We start from the raw sequence: 18,864 nt of genomic DNA on the forward strand, positions 1-18,864 counted from the left end.
AATAATTCGATTGAAGATACTGTGCATTCCGAAAATAATCGGTTTGTTCGGTTCTCGTATTCACACAATTGCCTTTTTCACTTCTTTCAAACTTTCATCCAACACCTTTCAAGTGGCTGTATAATAATAATAAAAACATTGAAAAATCATCGGAGTGAATAAATGTTGAGCAAGGCACAGGTCCAGACCCAATCGGTCGCTTCTGTCAATCATGAATGTGCATAATTCTAGTGCGTGGTTTTAGCTCTTTGAATTTTTATCTATTTCGGAGGCTTCCTTACTTGAATGCGATTTCAACGTGGGCTTTTTCACGTCCAAATTTTGCTTCCTCTCGTTCATGTAAATGGGATCTGAGAACAGGCGCCATTTTGCAATTGAAAGTGGGACCACCGGTACACTAGACCTCGAAAAGAGATGTCCAATATCCCTTGATTCATTTGTTCCCTGGGAATTTGAAGTTTTCTTTCAATCAACAAATTTCCTGACGTCATAGCGTAAAGCCAGTCTGATTGGCTGCAAAAAGGACACCAGAGGGCGTTAGGAATTAAAAGCGCGGGACGGCGAATTTCGGGTTAAAGCTGAAGTTAGAAGGAAAGAAGTAACAAAACATTGTATTTCGCGAATTTGAGTGGTTATTGGATTTGATTGGTAATCTTGCCAATTCCATCGATTTCGCAGACAACCGTGTCTCCACGCTGAAAGGCATCAATACGAGAGTGAAGGCAAATAATCAATTGATTTGGGTTTACTCAACAGGCTCATTACCTGAAGAAATTGGGGTGGCTTCATGAAAACGCCCACCCCGGGGGGTGTACCGGTCAAAATGACATCGCCTGGTCTCAGGGTACAGAAGCGGGAAACCCAGGCCACAATGGCTTCCGTTTTAAATACCAGCTGGGCGGTGGTGGATTCTTGCTTGGTGACCCCATTCACCAAGCAACGGATCCCCAATTCATGGACATTGGGTAGTTCGTCCTTGGTCACTATGGCAGGTCCTGGAAAGAACCATGGTCTTATATAGAAGAAAAAAAAAACATTTACTTGTGTAAAGTTGAAGTCCTGGCCCAAAGGAACAACTTACCCAATGGACAAAAACCATCCATGGCCTTGCCCAGTAGCCATTGACCTCCATTTTTCCTGAGCTGCCAATCGCGAGCACTCACATCATGGGCCACGGTGTAGCCCAGAACGTGATTCATGGCGTTACTTTCGGAGATGTTGCGTCCGATTTTGCCGATAACAATTGCCAGTTCGACTTCCCAATCTAATTCCTAAATTGCGACAAATTTATGTTGACTTGAGGAATGGACTAAGTCATTCATTATCGTAGAATACCTGGGTCAGGTCTGGGAATGGAATTGGATCCGAAGGTCCAATGATGCAACTTGGGAATTTGTTGAAAACGACTGGTTCAGTTGGAACCGGAGCATTTTGCTCCTCACAATGGTCTTTGTAATTCATTCCAATACATATGACCTTATCTGGAGAGGTCACGGGTGCCAGGAGGGTTACCTCATTGGGCGATAAGCGTGGTTTGGATTTGTTGTCAATGACACTACGGAAAAATGTAAAAGTCTGTGGTATAAAATGTACCCAATCCAAGGGTGTTTACCTTTTGGCCTTAATCATCCCATCCTCAAGGTCGAGAAATTCAATCAAATTATTGGCTCCCAAGTCCTCCAATGGAACAATTTCACCCTCATTTTCCACTTGAACGCCAAAGTTGACTCTCTTGGGCGAAGCTCTAGTCTTGAATTGAACAAATCTCATGATCAAAGCCGATAAATTCAATTAACTCCTGTAAATGATTCAAAATATCGATCCCAGAGTCTTGTTCTCTTCCTTCAAGTCAAATGTTCTCTTTTTACAAGACGCAGCTTGGAGTTACTCAATCTCAGGATGCCTTCCCACGTCCATGTCGTCAAAGGCACACTTTTGAGCGTCTCGGAAGTTTTGATCGAGCACATGTCTTGCTTGCTTGCTTGCTTGCTTGGACAGTGAGTGCTATCACGACGCCATTGATATCATATGTTGCCTTGGAGATAAGAGTTGGAGACTCGACTCCAGGAAAACTACCCATAAAATTGTGATTTTATAGCTTCTCTTTTACCAACTGGTTTGAACAAGGCTTGTACTAAAACATGAATCCGTCAGCGTTAAAAAGAAGAACTTGTTATTTGAGAGTCCAGGATTGAAAAAAAGACGTTTTGAATGGACGAAGACGCAATTGCAAACCGATTTTTTCCAATTCAAGAGATTCATCAATTTTGAGAATCAAGAATAAAAGGTATCTCCTTATTTAATTGTTTTGGATTTTTAAAGGCTTTGCCAAATTAGTCAAGAACATTTGAAAATGGGACTTCAAAATCGTACGTACTGCGACCCGACATTTCAAACATATTTTTTGGCTTAATAATTCCTTTGCACTTTTTCGTTAATCTTTCCATATTGGAATTATTTACAATGATATTGATTTAAATTTCCAAAACCCACCAATTTTGGGCGACAGCCGTTTGATAGCAAGACTACATAATTTTGCTCAATTTTGCAGAATAATAACGGTCATTGACATCGCACTATAAATTGCACAAACAGCTTTCAGGGGAGGGATGAAAAACAGTTCTGATTGAATTTGATCCGTTGTCATCTTTTCAGGTGGAAAGTTTGTGTATCAAAATGAGAAGGAAAAATGGTGCTGAACGTGAAATTTCTTGATGTCGTGGAATTCAAGAGAAGCTTGGCATGGAATATTCATTGATGAACCTGGACTTGATTGTCACTTTTTTATTCTCGTTTTTTTAGAAATATATGAGCGATTGGACTACGTTGAAAAAACAAACAAATCACCCATCAAAACTTGTGTGTCAAGTTACGTCTGGGTAAGGTTTGCTCCATAGAACCGGTTTATGCATTTCGTACGTGCGACCCAGGACAAAGCTTTAACGATTTTGAAACTTTGGAATAGAAATGTTCACGATTGGAAATTCCGATTTCTGTATCGATTCCAATCAAATGTTATCCAGAGTGCACTAATGGGGAAGATGGGTTGAAATTTTGGCATCTTTATTTTTATTTGAATCCTGGTCTTCGTCAGATATCCTTGATTATTACTCGCCCAAAGAATCAGTATTACATTATACAAAAAAGATGATTCAAATTGATGCTTTAGAGTGGTAATTGGGAATTCCAAAAAAAAAAAAGATTGTTTTTTTTTGAGGTTTCAAGAGCTGAGAAATGTAAGGAAAGTACTTTAGACCTATAATATAAAACAACAATCACCATTCCTTTATTATCAAAGAAGCTAATTACAAAGGTTTACAGTTTAGCGTTCACTCTTGTACTGGAGCAATTTCAAAAGCCTTCAGATTATTTTGCTCCTGTTAAATGTGAATTCAGTGTTGATATTGTAAAAGAAAAGAAAATATTAGTGCTATGATTTATAAGTTAGCTTGTGATTGATCTTCCCTGTATTTATTTTGTCCGTGCAACCCAGATCAAAAGATGGTGAAACTTTGAACAAGAACCATTCACCCTTGAATGTATATGAATTATTTCTGAAACGAACTACAGTAATGCACAAGCATTTTAGAGCCTGTGTCACTAAGAAAGGCAATACAAATTGTGCTCCTCTTTTGCTTTTTTAGTTCAAGTCATGCAAAAACCTTGAAGAGGTTGAAGTCTCTTCCGAAGTCAACTTCACATGTTGTAATTCAAACACATGATAAGTGAATTGAATTTCACTCTCTTCCATGATTTCATTGCCATTCTCATGTGGAAGTTCGCACATGCTCTTGAAGTCAATCCTGGGGAAGAACAAATCGCAAGGAAAGGAGGCACTGATTTTGGTCACATACAAACGGGAGTTTTCGTATCGTTTTCGGTTTTCCATGATGTCTTTGATTTGTTCAGTGTAGACCAAGGGACCACCAATGTTCCAGGCCTCCTCGATCTGACCACAGAGGCTGTTGACGAGATCAATCACCTAAAAATAATAGCATATATGAGAGGCCCTAAAATGATGAGACCGATGTTTAATTTAGGCTCTCGTTAATGATAAAAAAGGAGAAAAGAACTGTTCAAAATATGGTTAATGATATACTAGATTCAAAGTCCCTAAATATTTCCATAAACCAAGTGATTGGTTGCTGGACTAGATTTGATGCCAGTGTGACATCCTCTGCCCCCCTGTCCCAACAATGGTTCATCAAGAACCCCTCTAAACGTTGACTGATCAATAGGGCCGGCCAAAACTTGCATCCTGAAAATTGTGCAAATAACTTGCACCCTGCAAATTGTGCAAATAACTTGCACATCTGATACTTTTCTGAAAATGTATTGCATCTGCAAATTTTGCCATTTTAAGAGCAATATTCGATATTTTTCTGCAATTCATTACGCAATTTCAGCCCTTTCATTAAAAGAACGCCAATACTTGTGAAAGCTCATGATAATTTTCAAGAATTCTGGTCAATTTTATGGAAAATTGTAAAATTTACCAACCTGATTTTTTTCAACTCTTTTTGAAAAAAGTACAATAAGGTATGAAATAGATTACAGACAATAGAGCTGGGATGTTTCAAGCAATAAGAGTTGAAATTTCTTGGAAGCATAGTCTCAATACATACCTATGCTTCAGTATACTCAAGTATTCCAGGCCGGAATCGAAAGTGCAAGCATAGTGGAAGTATAAACAAATTTAGTGTACTCAAAAGATACCACCGCTACGTATTCCTTCCCAAGCGCAACGATTTGCAAGAGTTTTGGTGTTCAAGTTGTTAGAATAAGGCAATTTTCAACTTCTTGAGGCCTTTCCGGAGAAGGAATCACAAAAATTCAGGACTAGTTCTGGCCAGCTGTGCCAATGAAGAATCCGAGAGTGCAATCCGCAGAAATCCAGAAGAGGGCACAAGAGGTTTTGTTATCGTCGACCATATGCTTTCCTAATTGTCCGGTCTTATTTCACTCTGTTACTCAAATCCTACAAACAAAATAATTGATCGAGTGTTCATCATGAACAAATCATGTGGCTAATTCTAATGTTGATAAAGGATGTTACTAGCGAATAAAGCATATAATCTATCGTAGACATGGTGTTTCTGAGTGATAAAGAATACGGTTTTGTTTGCTTTTGTGATGAAACGGATAGCGACTCCGAATTGACCGATGACGAAACGGTAAGAACTAGGGTGTTCAAAGACTCGAGGATTATATTTGAAAGAGAGACCTTACTGTATAAAGGAGGCTTTATTGGTGAACCGGAGTTGATGGCAAGGTGGGTTATGGATATCCACTTGACTGGCTATGATTATATGCGGCAGAAATTCTACGCCTCCAACTCTTTAAATCGTTTTTTCAATGTATGAATTAACGGTACACATACAATAGGTTATGAATGCAGTTAAAGTTTTTACTTTCAATCTGCCTCCGTGGTCCAATCAGTTTCTTCCTCAAAAGATCCTCTTAGAGCGAACATTTTAAGCGGACTTGATCGGTAATGGGAGAACCTTTTTGATTTCTTTGGTCACCGCATCCACGGACAAGGCCAAGCACATACTAAACTTGGCCTACAATGTCTTTCAAACCTTGGCACCTTAAATGGCAAATTAATTTTGACGAGGTTGCGGCCAATCGTTCCCCATATATCATAATAAGTGAGGTACAAGTAAATGAACTTAAGCATATTCTATAACCCGGCTCCGGACAAAGTTGTGACAATCTTTTTTGTTTGCTGAATTGCTTCCTACAGAAATTGTGTCGATATCGCCAGGGTCGTGCCAACCCTTACTTGAGAATCGATGGCATTTTGTGTTTGGACACCACTCCACAAAGGTAATGTCACTTATCAGAAATCTTTGGTGGAATCCAAGGTGTTTGATGTGATAAGAATGTCAATAAAATGATCCCACCAATTTTGGTCTATTCAGTAATCCTCCAGACGCATTTGAATCAGTAGCATCATAAAATTTTAACAGAAGGTGGCTAGTGAAACCAATAGAATATAGTAAGGATATTAAAAAACAAAAAAAAGATGCATGTTGGTTAAAATCGGTATATTTTGAATTGGTGAGGGTTGGATGAGCTCTTCAATCCTTGATACTCTCCGCCTATTGGGATGTATAGGGGGTTGACGTAGGAGTTGAGGTGTCCAGATGAAGATATTGATGATTGTTTTATGAATGCGGTTGTTGTACGTACACGTTTACATAAATAGTAGTAGGACAGGTGGTCTTCCCAGACGCCTATAGCCGGGTCTGGGTGGGCTTGACTTGAAAGCCGCTTTCTTCTTCATGCCGCGAAAAACGTAAATCACAATTGGCACTTTCAGTTATTCTTGAGTTTAAAGTTTCTAGTCCAGTTAAAGATGATGTAATTGAAGTTATTCATGCTTGCGATGGATGATGGGTGTAGAAACCAAGCCATTATATTTAATCAGGGATCGAGCACTTCATTGTGGCTACTAGTGTATTGAGGTTGGGGTTGAACTTTCACCAAGATTCTTCTGGTAATCCGGTTCATTGGGAGGCGGGAATCCACTCATGATCCGCCCATGGTGCAATTTCCTACCTCAAAGGACACGACAAGCCTGATGTGTCTGTGGGTCAGCTTGGGCCGAGGTTGAAGCTACAGTATGACATTCTTTCTTCAACAAAGCCTTCAACCAAAAAATGAAGGCATGGAGACTGCGAGAAACAATGACATGATTGAAGATAAATCACATGCCTCGCTGCATCCTAACTTTCAATCTTTCTCTTGGTATCCAATGCCTCCAATGCTCTTCTCTAGGATCCAGGCCACTTGTTTCGGTCACCTGGGCCACCTTCACCCACTTTTACGGCGTAGGTAGGTCCGTTTCGCGTTTCAAAAATCGATTGATCTATCCATCTATCAGTCACTCAGCCGCACAAGATCGAGATCCAAGACCGTCGTGAGGGTTCATAGGTGGTAGATGACGGGGGTGGGCCGGCTGGGGGTTGAGGTCATACGGTGAAGTATCTTCATCGTTTTGGAAACCTTTTGATCTTTTTTAATACGCCCATTAATATGATCGTTGACGTGTAGTTGGTCACTTCTTTGGTTGTGTGCTTGTCACTAAGGAGCAAGAGGTCACCCAGAAGTAAAAAACTGGCTAAAAGTGTTGCCAATTTGAATCATTTAGAGGATTAACATGCCAATCAGAAAGAGCGGTTCTAAGGGATCATTGGACGCGGAGCCTGGCTGTCACTTAACCTTTATGGGGCTCACTGACACCGATCGGTGAACAAGTCTAGCTTGAGCATGGGGAGTACAGTCTCCTGGTGTACTAACGGACCTCGAGTATATGCTTTGGTATGCTCAAGTCCCGAGAGTGTGCTTGTCCCGAAGCGCGCTCAATAATCGGTATGATACGTAACAATTATAAAACGAGTAGACTTGACTATGCTTAAAGCACACTAAACAATTTGAATTAGTGCGTCAAACATCTGACCTATTACCAACCATCTGCTTATGTATGGAAGGATTGACTTACTATCATTTTCTAGACACTTGATAAAATTGTTCTGCAATACATTTGCTACGCTCTCTCTGACATTATTCCTTTTCTGTTAATGAACTGAGATTAATTTTTTTTCACGAAATATTAAGGATGTGAAAAATGCTGATCATCGTCTAGGAGGCAGCATGTACAAGGCAAGTATCTGCTCCCTAAGGATAGCAGGTTCAAATCCCAGTGCTGGGAAGATATTATGATATAACTATCTTTTTCATCTACGTGTTGCTTGATAGGGAAGGCAAAAACCGCCCTTACAATTTACTTTCTGTTCCCTCGTCACAGGAAAATTGTTTTGTAGCCACTCGGGAACATTGAACCAAGAAGTAATGTTCAAATCAACATGGTTGGCTTTCTCTCCTTTATTGAGACTGAAAATGGTATCATTGAAAATTGGTTTTCATAAAAGAAAAAGGCTTTGAGCTTATTGCCCAATGGCTTTCTTCACGCTCGTGTAGACCCTTGTCAACCAATGCCATATAAACTATAGACGTATTGGAATTAACAACACACGTTTTCGAATGAGATGGGCCCCAGGTCGGAAAGATTGTTTGTGTCTTTCAATTTTCAACTATATAAAAAAATTATGCCCTCTCAAAGGTCACTTCATATCTCTACATAGAACTATAGAGTGCCTAATTCTACGACATTGACGTACTCTATGATAGGATGAATGAGCTGGCCTGAAGAGGTTCTGGTAAGCAATTTCGTTTCCGTGCGATGTTATGCCATAGGCTATGGCATGACATTGCTTGTGACCTGAGGTCAATCTCATTCAATAAAGAGTATAATGCATTGACACGAAGTGGAGTTGCTAATTTTCAATTCTAACTCCCAAGTCCATACACTCTGTGGTTCATGGTCTAACATAAATATGGTCTTGATTTTACGAACTCAACCTACCTGCGTCCAATTTCGCGCTAATTTTACATCCGAAACGTTGTCAAATCGAGATGGAATGGTGCTCCAGGATGTACTAAGAACAATCTTGACCACTGGAGGACTTTCCTTGCCCGCCAAAATAGAAAACGGTTGGTTGTGACTGAATTGTTGTTCAAATGTATTTCTTCCCATGATCCAACATGCCTTAGTTCCCTGGGGAAAAATTCGCGGAATTCAGGATGGGTGACAAGTTCGAAGGATTAGTGATGTTCTTACGTGGTACCTCATTTTGACGTCTGGTGGATTGTTTCAAATAGTATTTGGTCTCACTGGGCAAATTCCAGGGAAGTTTTCCATTTAAGGACGAGTTTCCGATCCCAAAGTTCTCGCTAATTGCGACTATGATATGGACAGGGACCATTTTTTTTTGGTTATCAAGCTGGAACAAGAATGACCAAGAAACAAATGAAAACTGCTTTTCTCTTCTTTCATCCTTGTCTCGGTTTCGAGGACTGAAAATCGCGACTGAAAGTGCAATCCCAAGGTGTGCTGGATGAAAGATTCATTTTTCATCAGTATGGTTACAACAGTACAACGAACGGTGAGGGTGGGAAGTCTCTCCGCACACCGAGCAAATACAGGTTTGAGTTGAATGTTGATGAAATTCCTTTATGTTTCATATTGGTGACGTTCAAGGTCCAGTGCTCCATTCCTTAGTTTCCGGCGTTTCAAAGGGTCAAGAGGAATTTGAGAGACAATCTTACTTCGCCAAAGGTAGATTGATATGATAAAGAGGCTTGAAAAATGAGCTGGGGTGGGATAGTTGCTAGAAGTGACAGACTTGCGCCTGTAAAATCTATTCCCAGTTGGATTACCGAAATTATTTTGGGTGTAAGGTTTCTGCTAAGAAATAAATTATGGAATTGTTACAAGCATAAGGAACAGACACGTTTGGTAGATTTGTTAATAATAGCATTGGTTGAATCCCCGATCTTTTGCGAAATCGAAGAAGATATTCAAATCGGAAGTGCGTGTTCGTAAATGGGAAGAATATAAACTTGGAAAACCTGCATGACTAATGCAAAAGAGGCGATTACGGAGACCAAGTCTGGGGAACAGAAATCCAATCCGGGATCTAACCTTCTCGTTGAGACCACGAAGGGGTCCAGAAGAAACTAATTGTGGAGGAATCAAATATTTGTGGGGTCACGAAGGGTTGATCTGAAATTTAGGTCAAGTCGGATTTCAAAGATGATATTCGATCATCGCTCATATATTTCCCTCGAATATTTGAGGTCAATAAATTGAACAATGAAGGAACCTGAGAAGGAAGAGAGGACTGCTTTGATTCAATTAACAGGGATTGCCAAGGGTTCAATGGTGCTGGCAAAACACATGTTAAAGCCTTATAGCCACTACACTATAGACTCAAACCCGAAGTGCTGATTGGTTCACAGTCATGTATTCCTTTGAAGATTGGACAAATGCCTCACCTTTCGTTTTTTCCTTGCAAAAATTATCATTTGCAGTAGAAAAAATGACAAGGTTAATCACAACTGTACATGTATTCTCCGCAAGGAAAAACAATACCATGAGAACTTCGTTTCACAATAAGCAATACTTAAATACTCTCCATAATGAGAAGTGAATACCATAAGAGAACGTAAAAATAATAATGGCGTCTGCCTGGCATCAATTGGCTGATTATGTAAGGATGAAATGAATCTTTAGCCTCTATTTCAAGTCTCAAAAGTTTGCCCTTAAAATCGACCTTAATTATAAATCTTTGTTAGGCATTTGCGAAACAAAATGTTCACATAACAAACCATATATCATCTTGCTAAATTTTGGAATTTTGGAACGGAGATTCAGTTGTGCTGGTTAAAACTAAATCGGTCGAACGCACAAGTTATTTACTTTGCTTTGTTGCTCTTTGCTGAGGATACCTAAAACGAATACCATCACCTGCTTATGTGCCATCTTACTGAAATGCTAATTCTGACAAAGGTCAATCTAGCAAATAAAAAAAACAATTCCTCAAACCCTTGGTGTCGCGTTACAAAACAATTTAGCTGAGTACTTACTTCTCGTAGATCAGATAACAACGTCAGTCAATGGTCCCTTTTAGTCCAATTTTGATCTCGCTGCTTCAAGTTGGTGTCTTCTCAACAGAATTCAAGTTCTTATTCTTATTCTTCTTCTTTCTCGCAAATCGGAGCAAAGGTCTTTGAATCTGGCGCTCGCCTTATGGCCAAGGTCGCTTGTCTGCGAGTCTCTCCAAGTTTCGAGTATGTACACGCTAGAAACCTACAAGATTAGCTACACGAACACAACGACCCCTGCTATCAAGACCAATCCTCCAAAGCAAGAAGACACGGTCCTCATCGCTCTCTCCAATTCCCATTCTGTTGAGCTACTCCTTGGTTTAGCTAGCGTGTGTGTGGTTGGATGGTTTGTTGGTTGCTAGGTTGGTTGTCGAGTGGTCTCGCTAGGAAGTTCGGGAATGGGTGGATCAGGGGCTATTTGAGGACTTGGCTGGCTCGCCAGAGGGCGATACAAGTTGAAACATGAATAATAAAGACCACACAGCAAATATCGCCACGACCTTGGGCACAGAAAGTGTGCCCTTCGTGGTGAAATCGTCATCATCTGCACCATGACAGGCATTGGATATATCATTTTGTGATTTGGGTAAGTGAGGGTAGTCCAAACTGTGTGATGTGATAAGCCGATCAATTTCATTACTTTTTGCAGAGAAATACCTCATTAACAATGGAATCTATCTACAACAAAGCCTATAAGAACCAACGGATGGGCAAACGCACTCCGGACATGGACAAAAACACCATTTTACTCAATGATCTGGTTGATGTGCTGCCTAAAGTCACACCGACCAAGATTCAGGAGGTCATTGACAAACTAGACGAGATGGATGAGATCTTGCAGAAGCTCATGAAAGATCGGATAGTGAGTGTGATCCCCAAGAGTCTTTTAAGGTTTGAACCTACCCGTGAAATCTTGGAACATGGAGATGACATCCACTTGCGGCGCTGTGAAGCCATGTTAGCTCGAGGGAGCAATCCTTTCGAGGTGTTTGGGTGTAAGACCCCGGGTCAAGTCTTCAATGAAGTCATCTCCTACGTAACCTTGATTGAGAATGACAAGGCCGAGCGGCATTTCTTGGCTCGAAAGCGCAATTTCCGCAGGCACAAGATCCCGTCCGAGGAGGTGCTCCTTTTCTACCCGTTCTCCGTTTATAATATTAATAGTCTCTTGGGCGGCGAGGCTTTGGATATGTTTGAAGATTATCTGTTCCAAGACAAGATACCTCTAGTTGAGGCTCCGTCCATTTGTCCGGGCTTTGGAAACGGCCTTCTTCTCTGCCGGGTTCTTTTGGGCCAAACCAAGGCCATTACGCAGAATTTAAAGTGGCCCAGTCCGGCGAATTCAGTCAGAATCGAGTCTTTCTCCAAAGATCCGGACCAAACCTCAGGTTAGACAGTTGATTCAACTTAAAACTGGGATTCAGCATGATCGGGAAGAGCTTCAATATCATGTGAACATCAGCAAAATTTTATGGCTCATCCTTAACATTGTCCGGCCGAGTCCAGCATTGGCCGCGAGATTAATAATCTTGCGCAAGTCGAGGCGCTCAGGATTTTGGGATTAAGGGATCCGCTTCACGGGATTTACCCAACTGCCATGGTCAACGTGGTTTGATGAATGGCAAGAACTGTGAAGGGGATGAGCATTAAAAGAATCTGCAATTGTGTTCCACTGTGCTCTGATCGGTACAAGCCGAATCCAAGCCTCACATTTTTTCGTTCCCTAAGTCTGATGGGACCAATGTCCCAAAGTTACTGGAATCATGGTTGCCATACTTTTAGTGCGGGAAGTGGCCAAAATAGTTTCCACTGGACAAAAATAATTGCCACATTTGACCAAAAAGTGATCACATGTCATAGATGCAATTTTTCATGCTTTTGTGACGTCATTGAGCACTCATTGATTCAATTTCATCATCCCTCTTTCATTTTGACATCACATCAAGCGTTTAGGTTTGTCAAGAATATGGCACCAAGCCTTTATTCGACCCTCATGGACAAAACGGCTAAAAAAACGAATTCACTCTCAAAAATGGTATTTAGCATATTCTGTGTTACTGAAAGGAGCAAATGCACTATGGACCACTTTCCTTATTTGAAATGGTCCTGGAAATTTTGACTTTGTGATTTTTCAAGGCGAAAAGTTGATGAAAAGGCACAACATTTCCATAGCCATCTTTCTTGGATCGCCTCGACCAAAATTTTTGAGGATGCTTTTCAAGTTGACTCGGTCCGACGTGTACATTTCGTACAACTGACTCTGGTCCGAACCACTTCCTCAGTGCTCAGAACGAGGTTGTGCCTAGGCACAGATTTCTAGGCACTGGATGTCGGACAACCGACCACTCGGTTGGCTAAAAAGTACAATAAACCGGTTGGTGATCAATTCCCAAGAGACCGTCCATTGTACTGTTTTATGAGCCGAGTGGTCGGTTGTCCGACATCCAGTGTCCAGATATCTATGGCCCAGGCAACTCAAAATTCACAAAGCAGGGGTTCACAAATGTTCGTTTTTATTGAGCGGAGGAAGCGCCCTCTACTTCATCTAGGTGCGGACAAACAGACGTAGAAACGAGAGAATACGCTCTGAAATGCCGGACTTTATCAAGAGGTTATTTAATGAACAATTTATTGCCCATGTACTGTGACAAAACGAATGAGCCGTCAACTCTTCTGGTACTTATGAGAACAGGCCTGTTGTTGCTTCTTCTTCTCTGCGCATATGCTCAGTAATACTTCATCGTACTTGAATAAGTTTTCTTGTACCATTAAACATGCTGGGTTGAGTTGTCCGCTGGGTCGAGTTGTCCTGGAACAAATATTCAACATTGCAAATCTTTACAGACAAAAGCAATGATTTATGTAACTAAAAGCAAACTGTCAACAAAAAGCAGTTAATGTGTTTTTCTTATTTGTTAACAATAGTAGTAGCAAATGGCAACTACAACAGCAGTAATACAGTGCGTTGGTTTTTTGAGTTATGACTCGATACCTCATATTGTATTAATTCAAAATGTCCTTTTGTATGTACCATATGTTTACTTATCAAAGAGTAACATAGTTTTTTTAAACTTTGATTTCATCAGGCATTGAATTAATTTCTAAAAAACTATGATGATCATTTCTTCCTCAAAGCTTTACAAGATGAAACTAAAGATGTGTGTAAGACTTGTCAAATACCGTGAGCATTGTTTAACAATACATCTAGAGCATTTTTTGTCAAATAAGATACTAATGAAGTTCTTGAAGGTTAAGAAATATTACCTTTTTTTGGCAAAAGCACAATCACACTTTCAATTGAGCTTTCAACATTAATGATATCATTCTGATATACTTTTTCTATGCTCTAATAATCAATGTGAGCTATAGTGGCTCTAATGAGAGCCATATATTGAGACCTGAGGGTCTTTTTGAACGGGATCATTGCACAAAGTTACCATAGCCATCTTTCTCGGATTGCATTGGCCAAATATTTTGAGGATACTTTGTAACTTGACTGAGACCAGTGGTTTTAAGACTGCAATCTCGTTTTAAATGCATTTTTATCGTCCCAAGCTACAACAACTAATGATTAGATTGAAACAATTTAAGAATACAGCTTCCTTATTACTTCTCAATTTTTGCTTAAAATGCATGCATGTTGTACACATGCAAGGTACTAAGATGGTCAGTTGTAGTAGAGTTTCTTTAATTGCATGTTACTTTGATTGGTGAATAAAAATTACGAAAATAGAAATTGACCAACATGTAGTTTCATTAGCTTGTTAGAGATTATCAAGATAATTGTTTGTTTTGCTTCATGCTATGGTAATGCAATCAAAGGCAAGAGCCATGATGGATATAATTTTGCTAAATTTTGCTCCTTAAGCCTTTACGGTCACTACAATTGACCCTAAATCCTGGATTGGGACGAAGCTCATGGATGCTTTTGAAAACTTACAGTATCAGATACCTTTCGTACCTTCTCTGAATACTGTACAATCCCAACCTTTCTAACCTCTCCCAATGCGAGAGCTCTCTCATATCCTCAATGTTCCTAGTAAAACATCTTTGGACCTGCTCAAGCTTTAGCAAACCTGCTGAACTAATTGGATCCCAAATGAGAGAGGCATATTCAAGATGCGGCTGGACAATCAACTTCAACAGAGTTAGCATTGTGATACTATCTCTGTACTTAAACGTGCGACATATCCAACCACTTGTTTGAAAAGCTCTACCAATTTTCAACTGGATGTTGGTAAAACTGAGAAATTGGTTTTACTACTCAGTGTGGATGGTCTGAGCCATCAAAAGAAGTAAAGCGGTAACAAAAATCTCTGTTGAATTGCTCCTCTACGTACAAATCAATTTCAAGTCCGCTTTCTACTTATCAATATTGTGGATACCACTCTTAAATGATGATGCTGGTTAATGTATTGTTTGTTGGGTGTTCAACCTTTAACATCCATATCATTCAAATAAGGAGAAAAATTGAGTGTGTTTGCCACAAGGGTGGAAGGCAATATTGTTTGCCTCCCCATCATTGGGTTAACCACGCCCAACTGTGGTTCTTATTTGAACAACCCCGTTCTTTAGGGCAAAGTTTTCTCATTGCACTCATCCCTTCTTCTATTCACTGTTATTTAAGGTGAAGACAGGGATCGTTCGATATACACATTTTTCAAACAAATTTGCAAGACATTCTTGCACAACGACATTCAATTGAACACCGTGTGTCTCTACTTGCTATCATTATCAGTTTTGATATTCATTTATGATCCATTATTTATGTTTACTAACATGGCTTTTCAGACGCTGCAAATTCGTTTTTGGTGATTTGACTTTTCCTCTCTAACATTGACGTTCTGGGCATTACGGATATGATAATAACAAAGTTCCACATTCCAAGTCTTATTTGTGAGAGTGTGGCCCGATAATTACGCTGTGAGGCATAGTTTCATCAGCACATTGTGTGAAATTTAGTGTCATGTAACTGCTAGTGCCCTGCATTAGAATATTAGCCACGACTCTTCAATAAGCCATTTGCTGCAATGAGATAAAACGTCCTGAGGCGAATTCTTGGAGATGGTTAACTCTTCTTGTCTCAAATTCTTGGAGATGATTAGCTCTTCTTGTCTCATCTCTCATTTTTCATCAATCCTCATCAAATTTCAAGGGAAACGCTCAAACGTTCCTTGGTACTTGATCTACCTTGCAAAATCATAAGGAACACTTTTGATCTTAATCTTTTTTTAAATTCTTGAACAGATTAAACATCTGTTTGCCTAAATATTACTAACATTTGTTTGGACATTTCCGTCTACACTAATGGTACATTTAGACAACCCCTGTTTTGACACATATTGTGGTCACATACGGCTTTCAAATTAGCTACACCACCATAATTTATCACATTGGCCAGGAACTCTGCTTTAGTGTCTTTACATTGGTTCGACTGTACTGAGGTTATCAACACCTATGTTTTAGCTTCCTAAAAAATATTCTAGTCTTTAAATCAAATCAATTTTGGTTGGAGGGACGTTTACCATGGTGCTTCAAATTGGCTGCCTAGAACTTTAGTTGAAGGGCGGCCTTTCTTTGCAAGTTTCTTTCTCAAAAAAGGACCACACAGCATAGACCATAGTTTTAAGATCTGGAGAATTTGAGGGCCATAGTTTAGGCCTCCAAAACAGGATTCCCTCATTAGCCAAATAGGAGATCGTCTTTTTGGCTAAATGAGCAGGAGCAAAGTCTTGTTGAAAGACAACAGGCTGGTTTTATGCTACTTTCTTCATCCAAGGTATCACAGAATACTTTAAAAAATTTAAAACCTCAATGTAGGCATCTGCATTTAGTCTGAATCCCTCTGGAACCAGATTGGAGGTCCAATCAAATGCAATTGGTTTGTTTGGAACTGCTATGATGCATCTTTTTATTCCAGCTACCACTCTTGCTGTTCTCACTGCTGGTGTTCTTCCTTTCCTAGGAGGAGGAGGAGGAGGGTCATCTTGCCAATCAAGATAGTTTTTGACATTGCAAATAGTCTGGCAGGCCATTCTAAGGTTCAAACTTACTTCTGTAGAAGTGTATCCTTCACATAGAAAAGTTGCAATGAATCTCTTTTTGCTTTCTTGAATTTTAGCTTTGATTTCTTTTGTATTTTTGTGTACATAAATGAAAAGAGCAGAAAAAGAAAAAAATGATAAAAACTCACGCAACCTTGAAAGGTTTCAAGGAATTTAGAAGAAAAAATGTGTGTCTAATCTCATCCTGAACATCTGTTCTATCTAGCAGGAAAATGAATAAAGAAACTTTGTTTACAATTTTAAACTTTACAGGCATCTTTTTTGAAAAACGGAATGAAAGTATAACTGTAAGGGCCATTGTGCCATTCCAATGCTGTTCCAAGATGATACTTTGCTTTTTGCAAATTAAAAGTGCCACTTAACTTGAACAATAACTAATAAACTGTATTTTTTCTTGCTTCCCTGTTCTTGCTTATGTTCACACTTGCCTCAAAAGTACCTACATACTGAATCATGACCGTTTCAAGTGATAACCATAACATAAGTCTCGTAGACAATGTCCTATTTTTCTGTTTTGAAGTCACGTGACCCGTGTTCACTTTGAGCGGTGACGTCAGGGAGGTTAAGCCCTATTGCAAAGGAGATTGTCTGAAAGATCATTAACAGATATTAAAGAGACTGGAAGTGTTGATCCAGTGCTGGATGTGAGAGCATACACATAAATGTTCTTGAGGACCTCAAAATGAAGGCCTTCTGACTGTAAAAGTGGTTGCTCATCAGTGAAGCCATAGTGGAAAAAGTCTGGTCTTAGCCAAATTGAATAAGATCTTTGACGCAGACAAGCATCTTTTGGATGGATGAATTGTTTTCCACAGTTCAAGCCTTACACAGCAACCACAGTGTAAGGATTTTGTCTTGGAATATGAAGGAGGCCTCCATCAATGAGAAAACGGTTTTTCGAAGACAGCACCCAGCCTCAGTTGTGGTATTGGTAGGGAGGACCTCCTGCCCCTCATTTTCATCCCAGAGGGTGTCAGAGTTAATCAAATGGTAATTTTGACATCCTGAAGAACAAGGTGCTTCCGTGGGTGGAATCCCAAAACTGGGAGGCACCGTACTGATTCTAGTAGACAGCTCTCTTAGTCATATTGCAAATTTAGTCCACGCATGGTGCATGGACACATTTATGGAGTTCTGGTCCAAGGAGATGTGGCCACCTTCCTCTCTAGATCACAATGTTACTGACTTTGCCATCGTTGCCATCCCATTCTTGAGGGCAACCTTGGTGCCAAATCCTAGCCCAATATAAACAGCCTCAAGTCGGCCTTAGAGGCACCATAGGATTACCTCTATTGGGAAGTCATCTGTCCATCATGGCAAGGAGTGAGGAGGAGGTTGGATGTGGTGGTGGCAGCAGGTGGTAGATACTGCAAAACACCAAGCCTCTATAATGAAATAGGGAGTGCTGGAAATTTTTTGCTACATAAAATTTCCGTTAAGTCACTTCGTCACTTCATTCAGCATTTGTTCATGCCGTCTGACTTTCTGGTCACCCTGTTCAAAGCTTCAGTTGCATCCAGGGTCCCTAGATGTGCCCAAGAATACACATCTGAACGTCTGTAGCGAGTTGCTTTATTAGCGGGAACACTATCTACAAAATTGGGAGAAATCTAACCACAAAAGCGCTGAACGAAGTATAGATGACTAACAAATAACCACTTCCAATTCTCAGAAGAAAACACTCTCTTTGATATTTTTTTAGCAAGACGGCTAGTCAGAAAAACGACATTCAAGAGATTCCTGAGAATTTTTTGCCTCCCTCGCCGCTGCCTGGTGTGTGCGATGGGGATCGGCTTTGAACACATTTAGTTACGTGATTCTCAAAATCAAGTTCCGCATTCAGGGAGCCAGTGAGTAGATGGCTCGTTTGTCTGATTTGTTTGAAACTGAGTAACGCAAGAGAAGTCGATAAGCCCGACACCCTGCTGCCCAACTACCAAAATGTGTTCAAAGCAAAGTCTCAAGTGGCTGGAGCCCTCTAGTTTTAGCTACTGATGGGAAAAGGGCAAGTAGCAAGTCATCACAGACACCCAAGTTCTACTTGTTTACAAGCAAAGCTTGGCCAAGTACCAGAACTTGGGCAAGCTTAACACAAGCAGAGATCCGTTGCTAACGTAGGGAGCCCAGATGCAGACGGTTGGCTGAGGAAAACCGCAAAATGGTGATTGTTTGTTCGTAGTTAAAGTCAGATTGCCAGAAGCAAACCAAGCAGTGAACCAAAGCCACGTTGCTGCGTCACTGTTGGTGCACATTATTGCTTTTCCTATATAAGTTGATTTAATTT

General features: G+C 40.2%; 3 protein-coding genes and 1 long non-coding RNA gene across 5 annotated transcripts in view; 2 read left to right on the top strand and 2 right to left on the bottom strand.

Moving 5' to 3' along the window:
* Positions 1-584: 584 nt before the first annotated feature.
* LOC131881151 (fumarylacetoacetate hydrolase domain-containing protein 2-like) lies at positions 585-2,065 on the bottom strand. The gene is made up of 5 exons (XM_059227928.1): positions 1,613-2,065; positions 1,336-1,555; positions 1,082-1,271; positions 766-995; positions 585-695 (listed from the first exon to the last, which is right to left on the bottom strand). The coding sequence occupies exons 1-5, from the start codon at positions 1,768-1,770 to the stop codon at positions 633-635; spliced, it is 861 nt and encodes a 286-aa protein (XP_059083911.1). The 5' UTR covers positions 1,771-2,065; the 3' UTR covers positions 585-632.
* Positions 2,066-2,147: 82 nt separating this feature from the next.
* On the top strand, positions 2,148-2,821 carry LOC131881155 (uncharacterized). Its single transcript, XR_009373339.1, has 2 exons — positions 2,148-2,287; positions 2,656-2,821. It is a non-coding gene; the product is annotated as an uncharacterized LOC131881155 (long non-coding RNA).
* A 443-nt stretch (positions 2,822-3,264) lies between these two features.
* On the bottom strand, positions 3,265-10,633 carry LOC131881153 (dihydrofolate reductase-like). Of its 2 annotated transcripts, XM_059227932.1 has the most exons (4): positions 10,495-10,633; positions 8,694-8,849; positions 8,432-8,623; positions 3,265-3,982 (listed from the first exon to the last, which is right to left on the bottom strand). In XM_059227932.1, the coding sequence occupies exons 2-4, from the start codon at positions 8,829-8,831 to the stop codon at positions 3,641-3,643; spliced, it is 672 nt and encodes a 223-aa protein (XP_059083915.1). In that variant the 5' UTR covers positions 8,832-8,849; positions 10,495-10,633; the 3' UTR covers positions 3,265-3,640. The 2 variants fall into 2 exon arrangements, with proteins under 2 accessions (XP_059083915.1, XP_059083916.1); XM_059227933.1 differs by lacking the exon at positions 10,495-10,633 and having other exon boundaries at positions 8,687-8,828.
* Positions 10,634-10,809: 176 nt separating this feature from the next.
* Positions 10,810-18,864, top strand: part of LOC131881147 (uncharacterized) — a 13,883-nt gene continuing 5,828 nt past the window's right edge. Inside the window, exons 1-2 of the mRNA XM_059227923.1 lie at positions 10,810-11,101; positions 11,165-11,903. Of these exons, the coding sequence (XP_059083906.1) occupies positions 11,183-11,903 (721 nt within the window). The 5' untranslated portion in view covers positions 10,810-11,101; positions 11,165-11,182. The remainder of the gene's footprint in view (positions 11,102-11,164; positions 11,904-18,864) is intronic.

This window comes from Tigriopus californicus, chromosome 5 (assembly GCF_007210705.1).
Source record: "Tigriopus californicus strain San Diego chromosome 5, Tcal_SD_v2.1, whole genome shotgun sequence".
Lineage (NCBI taxonomy): Eukaryota > Metazoa > Arthropoda > Copepoda > Harpacticoida > Harpacticidae > Tigriopus > Tigriopus californicus.

Coding starts and splice junctions, on each gene's coding strand:
- LOC131881153 (XM_059227932.1), bottom strand. CDS start 8,831: ATGGTCCCTGTCCATATCATAGTCGCAATTAGCGAGAACTTTGGGATC. Junction 8,624..8,693: donor CCACCAGACGTCAAAATGAG/GTACCACGTAAG, acceptor ATTTTTCCCCAG/GGAACTAAGGCATGTTGGAT. Junction 3,983..8,431: donor TAGCGCGAAATTGGACGCAG/GTAGGTTGAGTT, acceptor TATTATTTTTAG/GTGATTGATCTCGTCAACAG.
- LOC131881151 (XM_059227928.1), bottom strand. CDS start 1,770: ATGAGATTTGTTCAATTCAAGACTAGAGCTTCGCCCAAGAGAGTCAAC. Junction 1,556..1,612: donor GGGATGATTAAGGCCAAAAG/GTAAACACCCTT, acceptor ATTTTTCCGTAG/TGTCATTGACAACAAATCCA. Junction 696..765: donor AGCCACCCCAATTTCTTCAG/GTAATGAGCCTG, acceptor GATGCCTTTCAG/CGTGGAGACACGGTTGTCTG.